At 36.7% G+C, this 13,878-nt stretch overlaps 1 protein-coding gene across 5 annotated transcripts in view; it reads left to right on the top strand.

Moving 5' to 3' along the window:
• Nucleotides 1-13,878, top strand: part of USP9Y (ubiquitin specific peptidase 9, Y-linked) — a 98,429-nt gene that overhangs the window by 37,700 nt on the left and 46,851 nt on the right. For all 5 annotated transcript variants that reach the window (XM_015301738.4, XM_015301733.4, XM_046911562.1 and 2 more), the window contains 5 exons: nucleotides 740-892; nucleotides 5,176-5,280; nucleotides 5,630-5,836; nucleotides 6,688-6,824; nucleotides 11,373-11,506. In XM_015301738.4, coding sequence (XP_015157224.1) covers nucleotides 740-892; nucleotides 5,176-5,280; nucleotides 5,630-5,836; nucleotides 6,688-6,824; nucleotides 11,373-11,506 — 736 coding nt within the window. The remainder of the gene's footprint in view (nucleotides 1-739; nucleotides 893-5,175; nucleotides 5,281-5,629; nucleotides 5,837-6,687; nucleotides 6,825-11,372; nucleotides 11,507-13,878) is intronic.

Raw genomic sequence — 13,878 nt, 5'->3', positions numbered from 1 at the left:
AGGCCCCTGTTTTTAAGTAAAAAACATCTAGATTTAAGTATTTTGTGAGACTAGATTGAATGCTTTTCTTCTCTAATCAAGGATACAGTATTTGAAACTACACTTGTTTTCTTTTTTGATGTTCAGAATGCTGCTTTGCTTCAGTTGGTGTATGAAGCTGTTTTCAGGCAATTACACCACTGGGAAAAACGCATCTACTTAAACATTGCTTGAATATTTGCCTCTAATTCAATTAGAAGCGTTAAAAATACCTGTAAGTGGAAATATGGAAATAATCCAACATTTTCACACTTCAGTTTTTTCTTATGCCCTTTTTGTGTGGTATGCTGCAGGACATACTAGTAGAGCTAGAAGAGTCTTAAACAATATGTTTGCTATCAGTGGTTGTGAATTGGAAAAGTTTTGTTCTGTAAGTGGAAGATTTAACTGTGCTTCCCACTGACTGTTTGTTTGAAGTTGCTTGAACATCTCTTATGCATAGAGTTCATGGTTTTAATAGGCCAGAAAAAATGCTTTAAGATATCAGAATGACTGGCATATTGGATTATTTTAAACACTGATTCTTTTTTTTAAGAGGAAATTATATATAAATGCCTTTTGCACTGTAACTGTCTAGATTCTCCCAATTAGAATATTGTGTATAAAAACCTTAATCTGTAACAAATTGAACTTTTTAGCTTAAATATTATTAACAGCACTTCAGTGATTCGAGATGACACTTCTTTCTTTTTATAATCAGGAATGGATCCAGCAGAATAATATTTTATCAATTGTGTTGAGAGATAGTCTTCATCAACCTCAATATGTAGAGAAGTTAGAGAAGATTCTTCGTTTTGTCATCAAAGAAAAAGCCCTCACCTTGCAGGATCTTGACAACATTTGGGCTGCACAGGTAAAGTATTAAGCTGTTAGTCTGCTCCTGAGCAGGAGAAAACTTGTTCTGTGTGAGCCGAGATGACCCGTGCTTCTTATGAGTGGTACTAGACAAAACTTAAGAAAAATCTGCAGTCAAGTAATGTTCGTTTTTGGGATTTTCTGTCTCAGAATTATCTTCTCAAATGTGTTCAGTAAAGGAGGTCAACTGTGCATGTACGTAAAGTCTTCAAAGAGCTGTGTCCTCTAGGAATCAGCTTTTATGGCTCAGGTCCACAAGTGCTGGTTACTTCTTAAGAGATACCTTGTAGAAGCACAGGATCAGGCAGTCCCACGTGCCCTAAGCCAAGTAAGTGGGGCAGAAGACCATCTTAGCAAACGGGACTCTACTTGGAATTCAAGCAGTTAAAGAAAATGTATGATCTCTCTAATCAAGGTCAGGCCACACAGAAAGATTACAGAGCTGCAATTTGTATTTGCAGGAAGAAAACACAAAGGCCAAAGCTCAACTGGAGTTAAGTCTGGACGGTGATGTTTTAGATAGCAGAGAAAGCTTTTTAAAGCGTGCTAGTAGCAGGAGGAGGTTTAAGGAAAATGCTGGTTCGTTACTGGATGATGCTGGTCTCCCTGCGTTGCTGCAGCCCCATTTGGAGTGTTTTTTTTCAATTCTGAGCTCAACAATTAAAAAAAAATTCAAGATGCTTAACTATGTCCAGAGGGGGGCAACAAAGCTGATAAAACAAATGGAAGAGAATGCAAGAGAATGAGGAGAAGCTGAGGGCACTGGGCTTGTAAAGGCTGAGGGGTAACCTCACTCTTCTCTCCTCCTTTCTGAGCAGGGCAAGTGGGGAGAGAGGTGCTCATCTTTCCCTCATGGTTACCTAGTAACGAGATGCTTGAGAGTGGCTCAAAGCTGCATCAGACTGGACATTAAAAGCAATTTCTTTTCCACGAGGGTAGTCAAACACTGGAACAGGCTTGCTGGAGATGTAGCTGATGCCCTGTGCCTCTCATTGTTTGAGGCATTAGGATAATGCCCTAAATGATTCAATGTTTTTGGGGTTTTTTTAATGTTAGTGAATATTTAGAAACCCTCAAGGTTGAACAAAGTCTGAGTTATGGAAAAAATATATAAATGAGGATTTCATATTTTAAAATACATCAAGAATATGTATTGTTATCCTCTAAATTCACCACAGTTGTATAGTTTTGTCCTGAGCAGGGAGTTATTCAGTAAGGCTTATAATAATGACTGTTCTAGATCTTGTTTAATAGCAAATTCTTTGATTTGTGTTCTGATGGTTGGGTTGTTTTGTGGGTTTTTTTTCCAAAACTTGTAAATTTTGGAATATTCACTTGTTTACTTAAATGATCATTGAAGCTGAGCTTCCTAGTTGTGTGTGCTGCATGAACTTAGTTTACATAAAGGGCAGTTAAAAGGACAGGATGCTTATTAAATGTTGAGTAGTCAGAAAATAAAGGGTAGAAATACGCATGAGCGCATATATCCTTGTTCATAAATAAATTCATAGTAAATGAATTTCTTTATTTTTTATTTTCTTTATTAAAAAAAAAAATCATAGCTCTTAACATGGTTGTATAAGACTTTATATCAATTCAAGTATAGGAAGGCTAGATCCTGGTTTGAAGACAGAGGGCTAATACAGGAATTGAGTAATAGTATATCCTTTCTTTCCTTATGTTCACACTCTTCTGAAACTCTGACATAAATGAATTTATCCAGGTGTCCCTGTTTTCAGGCATGTCATTTTCAGGTTACTTTTAAACTACTTGGTACTCCAGGTAGCATAGCGAAGGTTTCTGGTGTTTCAATTAACTTCCTAATTTCTAGGCTTCAATTCCAGTATCATAGTAGCTGCACAGGCAAGGAAATCTTTATTTATTTATTTGTTTATTTATTTTCCAGTTATCCCCAAATGTCATTTAGGAAATTAAAAAGTGTAACTTAATTCACGTGATCCACGCACTACTCTAAGGTCTGTGACCCTACTGTTTGGTTTTAGGCTGTGGTCTGTAGAAGTTTCCAAACTATCTTGGCAGTAGAAAAGATTTAGAAAAGTAGTTATACTACTAGTGGGCTTGTACTAGCTTAACTAGAGCCTCACCTGCTATAGGAAAAATTAACTGAAATTTGGAAAAAATCTTCCAAGCAGTTAAATATTATTGCTCAGAGCCCCTGCAAATTGGGATGTATGGGTAAGCTAGTTTAAGCCATGCTTAAGCTGTTCCAGAAAAGTGTGAACGCGTTGTGCAACCCTTGAAAGATAGGGAAAGTCCACTCCAGCAGTTGCAAAGTAAGTTCAGGAATAAATCTTTCATGCCCTCAAATACTTGGCTTGCTCTGCTCATTTCTTTTTTGCTTTCTGTTAGATAGTTGCCACAGTGCACTTGCAGGCTTGTCTAGCTTTTTTCTTCCCCCCCCTCCCCCCCCCCCATTGAAATTTGGATTCAGTAGGCCTTATTCAGGTAAATGTTTTCACTGTGGCTTTGCCCATGGAATTAAATCAGATAAAAGGGTAAGAATAAGTCTGCTAATATGGAATGATTTTTTTTTCCATCTTCATTACTGTCCATGTTTATAAGTTCTTCTTAAATGAGTGCTTCTCTAAGAGCAGGTGGAGCATGAAAGTCAGTAGCGAGGAGTTGATTTACTTGGTAGCTTTATATAACAGGCAGGCTATTTTAATTCTGACTCAGTGCAGTACCGATGTGGTTTTGCTTTCAGACTGGAGCCATTATGTTTTTGCCTAGGTTTAGAGGTTGAGCATGCACAAATAATACAGTTAATGATACAGAAGTGCTCTGAGAATCTCAGCGTACAATGAGAATTAAAAAATAGTTCATGAGAAATAATAAAAGCATGCTACATCTGGCTTTAGAAGGCAGCATAAGTTTTACTGATGTTTTCCACTGTCTTACAAAATTAGCACTCAAAGTGTATTTGATTTGAGGAATGATGTTGATGTATTTTAAGGCAAGCATGAAGTTGCAGCCTGTTGAGCTGCAACAATCCATCCAGTTGGACAAGGAATGAAAGTTTCATTACTGATACTCGGAAGTATTTAACTAAAGCTTTAAATAGGCTTCCCTGTTTCCGTACAGCAAGTTCATACGTCACACTGTGGATTCCTTATCTCTTTCTGTGTTATACAGCTCAGTGCATACTTCTTTCTTAGATCATACTAGAGATGCTCTTCCAGTTTTGTATGCTGTTCATTTTTCTTTCTATCCACAGAGCAGCCTGATGATGGGGGGAAGGTAGATGTTTGCAAAATGGAGTGCTGCAACTGGTTTAGTAATTCCCTGTCTCCTAATCTGACACAGAAATAAACATTACAATTTTTTTTTGTAAACTTAGGGCGCACAATTAAGATTTCTAAGACACAGAGCATTAGTTTCTTTTCTGCTGTTTTTAAGTGAACTACTGATGGAAGCTTTAAATGATTTTCAAAACTGCTTATATGTGCATTTTTAATGCTGTTCAGGATTAATTACATCAAAGGGTTGGTTTTTTTCTTATGTATGTTTTTCATTTTGTTCTCCATTTCTAAAAAAATTAGAGGAATTTTTTCTACAGTAAATGAGCTATTGATTCACGTAGTCTGAAGTTGTTTTTCACGAGTGCAGACTTAAAGTATGGAATGCATTATCCTACTGGGAATTGTAGGAAAGCTTACACAGTGTTAAAAGTCAGTTCCTCCTTAAATGTCTAAATGATGATATACACCAAACTCTAATTAAAAATGCTACCTAGTATATTACTCAACACCTTGACAGTAGTAGCTCAGTTGCTGTATTTTATAAGGTTATAAGCTTCCGCTTGATTTCAAAATGCTATCTGCTAACAAGTTGTTAATGAAACTGCTAGCGCAAAGGAAATATTTCAGAAATACTAAAAATCGTTACACAGCTTAAATTCAGTGAAATTCATGAAAGTGGGTTTTGAATACTTAACAGAAAACTGTGTTAAAATGTTAATTTGTGAGTTAAAATACACTTAGAAACTTTGTTTTACTATCCTGTCATGATTTATTGTGGTGATGCAGTATTCCTGTTACAAATACTCGTGCGTGTGCAGTGCATGCACTTGAATGCTTACACATACAAGAAAAATCCAAATGCTGTGATTTCCAGTGAAGTCAATACCAGTTTGTGACACTATTTCCACAACATTGGACGTTCTTGCTAGCCACTTCAGATGGCCTTTTAAAAACAATAGAGGATATCTTAATACTTAATACTAATTGTTACAAATATTGGTCGATTTTGTCGTCTTAACAGGCAGGAAAACATGAAGCCATTGTAAAGAATGTACACGACCTCCTTGCAAAATTAGCTTGGGATTTCTCTCCTGAACAGCTTGATCACTTGTTCGATTGTTTTAAGGTAACTGATTATATATTGATTATATTCAGGTTGCAGTTCTAAGAAATAGTTAAGTCCAGCCTATTTTGACTACTAGTGAACTAGTCAGTGGTGTATTGTTAAGTTTTACAAGCATATTTGTGATGTTTATTTAAAGATCCTTTATAGTCTCAAAGTTGAGTACATCTTATCTGTAAATTCTAGAACTGCTCAATTTTGACTTATACGTTGCAATTGTTTTTAATGAAAGAAATATGAAAGCTATTTACATAATGGCATCTTTATATTTTCTGCATCATATTTACAGTTGAGATTATAATGTGTGAAATTAAGAAGTGTAGTTTTCATATTGAATAAAATCTTTCTTTAGGCAAGTTGGACAAATGCAAGCAAAAAACAGCGTGAGAAGCTACTTGAGCTAATCCGTCGTCTTGCAGAAGATGACAAGGATGGTGTGATGGCACACAAAGTGCTGAACCTTTTGTGGAATCTGGCTCACAGTGATGATGTACCAGTTGATATCATGGACCAGGCTCTTAGTGCCCATATTAAAATCTTAGATTACAGCTGTTCACAGGTGGGTAATCTGGTATGATTTTGTTGTGAAATCAGTCACTAACAGTTCCGTTTTACTCCCTACGGAAAGTGTGTGGTATTTGGTAGTTTAACAAAGTGTTCATAATGAAATGAAAGAGTGAATATTTAGGCATTTATTAAAATGTGACAGAATGTATTTTAAATAACACAGTTGGGGCTTTAATTGGAGAGTGAAATAGAGATTTTCCTGTCTTGTGTGCAACTACTAAAGCAATTGGCAATACACTATAATAACTATATGTGAATTGCCAAGAACCCAATCAAAGTAAGTAGGAGAAGCATCTCTCCACCCACCTTTTTAATTAGAGAGGTAGGTGTCCTCTATCTTTGCTATTCCCCAAACTCTTTTATGCTAACGTGTCTTTTCAATAAGTCCTTACATTCTTTAGGTAATACTAGAAAAGACCTAGCAACAGACACTGAAAACTACTGCTGCCTTTTTTTTTTGTTACAGCCATTGATATGTTGGTTTTTCTTAGTTAAGAAACAGCTCCTTATTGTTTCTTGGTATTTTGTAGCAATTTAGTCTGGCCAATGAGTAGAAATAAGTGAAAGAAGAAGAAAAATGCAGATTAAAGACTATCGATTCTATCTGGCTATAGTTTTTCTTAAATATAAGTGCTAGAGTGGATATAGCAGGCAGAGATATTGTACCACATTAGTATCTTCCTAGCATGCAGTCCTGATTGGTATATCTTATAAATGTATGTTTCAGAACTCAGTTGAATGCAGTATTTGTATAGCTTTGTATATGCTGTGTTAGAAGGGGATAAGTAGGGGAATGATTATGGTTTTTGAAATGCACTTAATTGCAAACACTTGTTCTTTAAGGATCGAGATACACAAAAGATCCAGTGGATAGATCGTTTTATAGAAGAGCTTCGCACAAATGACAAATGGGTCATTCCTGCACTGAAACAAATTAGAGAAATTTGCAGTTTGTTTGGTGAAGCACCACAAAACTTGAGGTAAGAATGGAATGCAAATACGTTATTGTCTCTTCAGTGGTGCATGGTGGTAGGACAAAGGGAAACATCCACAAACTGATGCGTAGGAAGTTCCACCCAAATGTGAGTAAGAACTTCTTCACAGTAAGGGTGATGGAGCACTGGAATAGGCTGCCCAAAGAGGTTGTGGAGTCTCCTCTGGAGATGTTCAAGACTCACCTGGACACCTACCCGTGCAGCCTGTTCTAGGGAGCCTGTTTTGGCGGGATGGGGTTGGACTAGATGATCTCTAGTGGTCTCTTCCAGCCCCTACAATTCTGTAATTCTGTGTCCCTTATAAGTTGAAAGGGTAGGAATGATCAATTTTTTTGCAGTTTTTTTCTTTATGGAGGCAGGGAGAACTTGAGTTAAATCATTTGTATTTGAAGATGCTCTTGGGTTTATTTTAATGTATATAGACAGCATTCAAACCCACAGTGTTCAGTAAGAAAGCTAACTTTTTTCTCAAACACGTTTTTACTCATTTTTAGAATGGCAGACTGATTCATAGATATCTGGATTTGTTCTGTTGTTTATGGACTTTTGTGCCTAACAATGAAATTAGCACACGATGTATAAAGAATAAACATTATTTTGTGTGTAAGTTTAAAAAGAAAAAAAAAGTATATTTGGACTTGATAATATGTAGGAGCTGGGTTTCATTATACTGTGCTCTTTCTCACTACTAAAATTCAGTGTCTGCAGAAATTTTTTTATAGCCTCATGAGCCAAGAGTGTTGCATAGTTTTTTTTTTGTTATAATTTTTTGTAAGCAGGTAAGCCATTCAAGTCAGTGTTGTTGTCTGCTTACAAGAAAGATCAAGGAAGAAAAAAACCAAACCTTCAGTTTAGCCTGCACTACTTTTTACTGATACTGATTTAAAGGAGTTGTGATAGCATTGCTTTTCTGGCTATTGAAGGCTTCTTTATTTATTTAGTTTACAACATTTTTTGTTTTCACAATATTTTAATCCTTTACAGCTTTTCATTAATGATCATTTGAATTTTTTCTAGCAAGCTCACAAACTTACCAACTTATTAGCACATAAATCTGTTTTTTATGTCTTAGAGTCCTGCAGCTGTTATGTGCTCAAAGATCTAGGGGAATTGTAACTATCTGGTTACTTGTGGTACCTGTTCAAGTTGACAAGTCTTAGTACAATACTGTAATAGTAAGTTAAAGCAAAGCTTTTCTGAAGTAGAGCTCATTCAAAACACCAGTTGAGTTTCTGCTCTGAATTAGTCTTGGGAAGAACCTAACTTCTCTTTTTATTGTATTCCTTGTAAGGCAAGCAGTTAGATGACTTGAATCTGTCTTTTTCTGGTCAGATCATCTGTCTGTTTACCGCATTTCAAGCAAGTCTTCACAGCAGTAAAGCATCAGTCTTATGCAGAATTTGAAAATAGGTGGTAGGAAAGCAAACTTTGAATTAAAGGTTTTAATCAAGGGACTTACATCTCTTCTTGTGAAGAAGCCCTTATTAGCAAGATACCTTTTGGGAAATTCTTTAGTGAGATATTACTATACAGGTGACTGAGACAATATAGTAAGTGAAAACATCTTTTTGAAGTAATTAATGACTTTCTAGTCCTCTGAACTTTCTGATAACTCTTAACATTGATAGTGTTTGGAAATTCTAATGCACGCAATCTAATATTTAGCAGCTTAGAGCTTTAATTTCTATCATCCTTTTAGAATTTGGGTTGAAAATAATTGTCACAAATGTTTCAGCCTGTCTCAGAATCATTTCACAGAGCTTTCTGCATGTGACATCCATTCTGTTATCCATGTACTATTCTTCAATTCATTGACTGTTAGAAATTCACTCCAAAACAACTAAGGCTGCTGATGGTTTGCATACATAAGTATAAAGTACATTATGCCACTGGTTTTATAGAGATTCTTTTAGGGATCATTTGAGTGCTGCTAGTAAATTTTGAAGTTGAGCGAAGTGACAAATCGGTTATATAGTTGCTGTGGCAACATTTAAATCCTGAAAACACATGGCATTTCTTTGTGGAGTTTAGCTTAAGTAGAATTGCCGTAACATTAGAAAGTAATTATTGTGTTGGTGGTAGGATACCTGTTAGTATTAAGGAATAGTTAACTTCATTACTCAACAAACTGATTTTTAGTGTTTAAGCAATTGGTTGTCATATTTTTCTGTGTTGGATGAAGGGGAGAGTCTCCTGTAGACCAGTCTTACTTTGGCCTGGATCTGTCTTAGCGATATGAGATTAGTTTCCAAAATTACTTGTTGAGAGCAATAAAATAGTGGTAGGACCTTCTGCAAGAGTTAAGGGGCTTTGTGGCTGCATTAGGGCAACAGTTAATTTAGTCTCCAGTTTTATTTTTTTTTAACCTAAGAGAATTTGCTGGTTTCAGCCTGGTATTTACACTTCTAATATGTGTTTTTAATGTTGGATAGCATGCATTGGACTAATAGAAGATCACACAACTCAGCTTTCAAAGTTGAGGGCAGTATAATACTAGGCAAGTTATATGTGCAGATAAATAATTTTATTGTTTGAAAATAAATCCATTTAAATTAAGTAGTTGGGACTTCGTCACTCTGTGAATAGTTTTCTAGCAAATAAAGATGCAGTTTAGTTATTGTATGATGTTCTTAGCATTTCCAAAGTATTTTGGCATCTACCTCAAGATGATAGTTTTTCTTGCTATACGTCCTCTTTTTGATATCCACTTAAGAGAACAGCAGTGAGAAGATGACAGTTTTGCTAACATCAATTTTTCGTGCTCATCAGCTTAATAGTAAAGCAGTATTTCACAACGGAAGCATCATCAATTAGCCCAACCTCAGATGCTTAAGGAATAATTGTGTGGCTTCATGTGAAGTTTGTTTTAATTGTAGAAAACGAGCTTGAAAAATCTTGTCAGATCAGCTTTTCTTTCCAGTGCACTGAGGCAATCACGTTGCCTTGGACTCCATCCTAGCAGATGGCTAAAATAGCAGTATATGTGTTCCTCACAAATACTGTGCAACAACTCATAGCTCATAACTCTAGTTATTATAAGTAAACTTTTTGAACTGGTTGCTAAGCAAAGTGAATCCATGTGTCCAAATTTACTATTTGTGCATGTGATTGAGGGGAGCGGGGAGGAGTGAAAAATACATGTTGGAAGATCTACTTATATTTGACAGATAATGCTTTCCTATAGCTATGTTTAATAAGATTGGTACAAACGCATATTATTTTGACTACATGAGTGTATATGCCAGGAGCTTGTTTCAGCAAAATATTCACTCTTGTTTGTGCTTGTTCCTGTAGTTGTTTCATCATATGTATTTCCCAAAGTATCAAAATTCTTTCTTAATGTTGCCCTTTGTAAATGCATCTTTCTGTCTAGAACTGACCTCCCAGGTAGCCACTAAAACAGGCATCCATTTTTCTGCTAGTTTTACTAGTCGTTTATGCTGAGCAAAGGGAGTTTGACAGAGCTGGAATGAAGTATACTTCAAAGCTTCTCACAGTGAAAACAAAGGATATTCTTTTTGTATATATGAAGTTCTTTATTTTTTCTGCCTTTGTGCTTTCATTTCACTTAAGCTTTTTAACACAGTTTCTATTTTAAGTGTTGCCTTTTTCAAAGTATTCTGGAAAACTCTGCATGTTATGCAACTTAATCTTTTGATGATTTCTCTGCTCTGTGTGACAGATTCTCTTGGTAGCAGATAATATGGCTGGATATCTGTTAATGGCTTCTGTCTTTTAAACCCAGATTGACAGTGCTCTTTGGTCTGATGAATCAATTTAGCTGTTGTTGCATCTATGGTGAAGTGTGGTTATCAGATGCGTGATCAGTAACAGCTGGAACTGGAATCTCTTGCCTTCCCTACTGTTCTCAAAAGATGTAGTGATAACTATAGAGTGTTGTAGGTCATGTGGTATGTAGACTTAAGTTTCCAAGGAAGGATGAGAGTTCCTACCAGTAATCTAGTCAGCTGGAGTCTACTTTAAGTGCTGAAGGAAAAGAGAACTGTTCTGAAACCTTGTTTAATTTCTTCTTGGTCAGACTATGTAATCAGCAGAGAAGCAGTACAACAGAGAGCTGCTTTTTTTTTTTTCTCTGTTTCTCTTGGAAAAACTGCAAATTGGTGTTAGTCATGCAGACAAGACTGAGTGCCCTGATCTGGATGAGCTGAGGCATTCTGAGGTTATTCTGCAGGAGTGCTTAGTCCCACATTCAAGAATTTGATAGTGTTTGTGGCATGTGGTTTTGGATTCTAGAACTGCAGCATATTTAGCTGCTCAGATGCTTTGATATTTTTCATACATACTGCAGCTGTGCCATCCTTGTTAAGTAAATACTGGTAATAACTGGTAAAACTACTGTGGTTTTCAGAAGAGAAAGAAGAATACTGTCAGAGAATTAATACTCTGTATGTTGTAGATACCTTATCAAAACTTGAAACTTGCATTAAAGGCATGGATTTTCTAAATAGATTTATTAACTGTTACATCCAAATCTTCTCTGCTTTTCTGACAACGTTTGTATTTCAATTTCAGTCAAACACAGCGAAGTCCCCATGTGTTTTACCGACATGACTTAATCAATCAACTTCAGCACAATCATGCCCTAGTGACATTGGTTGCAGAAAATCTGTCTGCCTATATGGAAAGCATGAGGCAGTATGCTAAAGGTAAGCTTTAAATAAAAATTAGCCTCGTAAAATACTGTGTGAGAGCTCCAGTTGAAGATGGAGTTGAAAGCAGACTCTCATCGTGAAGTAACTGTTAACGTTCATTTGTTTATTTTAGAACATTTGTGAGTTTGATAGCCTTTGGGGTGTTGTCAGACTGGTCAAGAAAAACTTAAAATGCAACTGTTTTTATTCATGATCCCAATTATGGGGAAGTGACTGTTGTTTATCTGTGGACTGATAATCTCGCCCTACTTAGGTTAGTGTGGTTATTTTTGTGGGAAGTCCTAATAATAATCTTGCATTTTCTTCCACATCTATTTTGCATTTTTTAGTATCCTTTGAGAAGTTCTTTAATCACTTCCATTTGTTTTTTTTAACCGTGCGGTTCAATTTCTGTTGAGCTGCATTCTCGCTGTATTCGTTAGCAGCAGTACTTTGGCAGCACACTGTGCTAGTATTTATATATTGCGGTGTAGACTCAACCTATGCTAATTGTTTTTCCCTCTTTCCTTGAAGGAAACTAGATTTCTAGCTACTGATGTAGGGAAATGAGAATGTTGGACAAGGACCTTCTCTGTGATACTGTACCACAGTACTTTGTATTAAACAAAGCTAATGGAATAGAGAAGGAAATTTACCCTGATACATCTCTTTCACTGACTGAAACTAGGGACCATTCTACTCTGGAATAGCATACTACCAGGCTTTCAGTTGCATCTTGAAAGTTACACAGTATATTCTGTAGGAATTTAGTGCTGATTGTTCAGAGAAAGCAGGATATGTGCATACTGCAAAGCGTATTTGTGCGTGGGTATCTTTTCCTATGCCTACACACCTTTAGTTCTGGAATTGATTTAGTTTGGGAGTACTCAATATAAATACCTAAGATAAGTCTTTGAAGACTTGTTTTAGTAGTGGTGCAATGTGAAGATGATAGCTTCAGCCTGGTACAGGTCGATGAAAGCAACGTTTTAGCTAAATCTGTGTACCACTGCTATATTTTGCTGTTCAGCAGTACATGGGAGGGTTTACCCTAATCAAAGTTACTTTGTTAATGATAATGCTGTTCTAATTAGAATTAAGATGTTACTAAATGCTTCATTCTCTTCTCAAGCAACAGTGTCTTAAGCTTAATCTTGTCTGAGAAGGTGGAATAGAACTTATGTTATTCTGTGTAACTATTGTGTAAACTGTTAAGCTATGCAAAAGTGATGTAAAAACAGTTCCATTTATAATGAGCTTTTGTGTCTTAAAGATAATGGAGTTATCCATATAGTTGGTTTTGGGCAGCAATGAAAATCTAGGGTTCAACCTTAGTGTTATGAAGGAAACGTAGACTGCACCTTGAGTACTGTGTCCAGTTTTGGGCCCCTCACTGTAAGAAAGACATCGAGGCCCTGGAGCGTGTCCAGAGGGCAACAAAGCTGGTGAGGGGTCTGGAGCACAGGCCTTATGAGGAGTGGCTGAAGGAACTGGGATTGTTCAGTCTGGAGAAGAGGAGGCTCAAGGGAGACCTTATTGCTCTCTATAACTACCTGAAGGGAGGTTGTAGTGAGCTGGGAGTCAGCCTCTTCTCTCGTGTGACTAGTGATAGGACTAGAGGGAATGGCTTCAAGCTGCGCCAGGGAAGGTTCAGGCTGGACGTTAGGAAATACTACTTCTCTGAAAGGGTGGTCAGGCACTGGAATGGGCTGCCCAGAGAGGTGGTGGAGTCACTGACCCTGGAGGTGTTCAAGGAACGTTTGGACGTTGTGTTGAGGGACATGGTTTAGTGAGAACTATTGGTGATGGGTGAATGGTTGGACTGGGTGATCCTGTGGGTCTTTTCCAACCTTAATGGTTCTGTGATTCTAAATGTAATCAGCAACTCTATTCCAGTGCAATTTTGTGTTTGTCCAAAAATAGCCTACGCATACTATTCATATATGAACTGTCATCCATAAATTTTAATTTTTAACTCTGAAATGAAAAGGTCGTTTTTGGCAATATTTACCTATCAAACGGTCAATGACTTTGGCAGAAAAATTAAGCTAGTATCTTGCGCACTTTTTTTCTTCAGCCAAAAAGTACACCCCATTTTCCTGTTCCACCCACCTCACCCTTCGCACACACTGTGACTCTTAATGAAGTAGTAATTTAATTATCTTTGGTGCAGTAGGAATTAAAAATGTGTGGAGTATAACTGGTATGTACTCACAAAGCAATTAAATTGTGCTTTCTTGAGATGAAACTGCTGCAGAACTTCTTCCCATTTGCAACAAAGTGCAAAAACAGAGGAACAGTAATTTTTTTCTTTTTTCCTGTAAGCTATGAATGCCTCATCCTCAGAGGGAGGTGTTCAAGGCCAGACTGGACATGGCTTTGGGCAG

This window comes from Gallus gallus, chromosome 1 (assembly GCF_016699485.2).
Source record: "Gallus gallus isolate bGalGal1 chromosome 1, bGalGal1.mat.broiler.GRCg7b, whole genome shotgun sequence".
In the NCBI taxonomy this organism is placed as follows: domain Eukaryota; kingdom Metazoa; phylum Chordata; class Aves; order Galliformes; family Phasianidae; genus Gallus; species Gallus gallus.
This window is presented reverse-complemented; position numbering and strand designations above follow the sequence as displayed.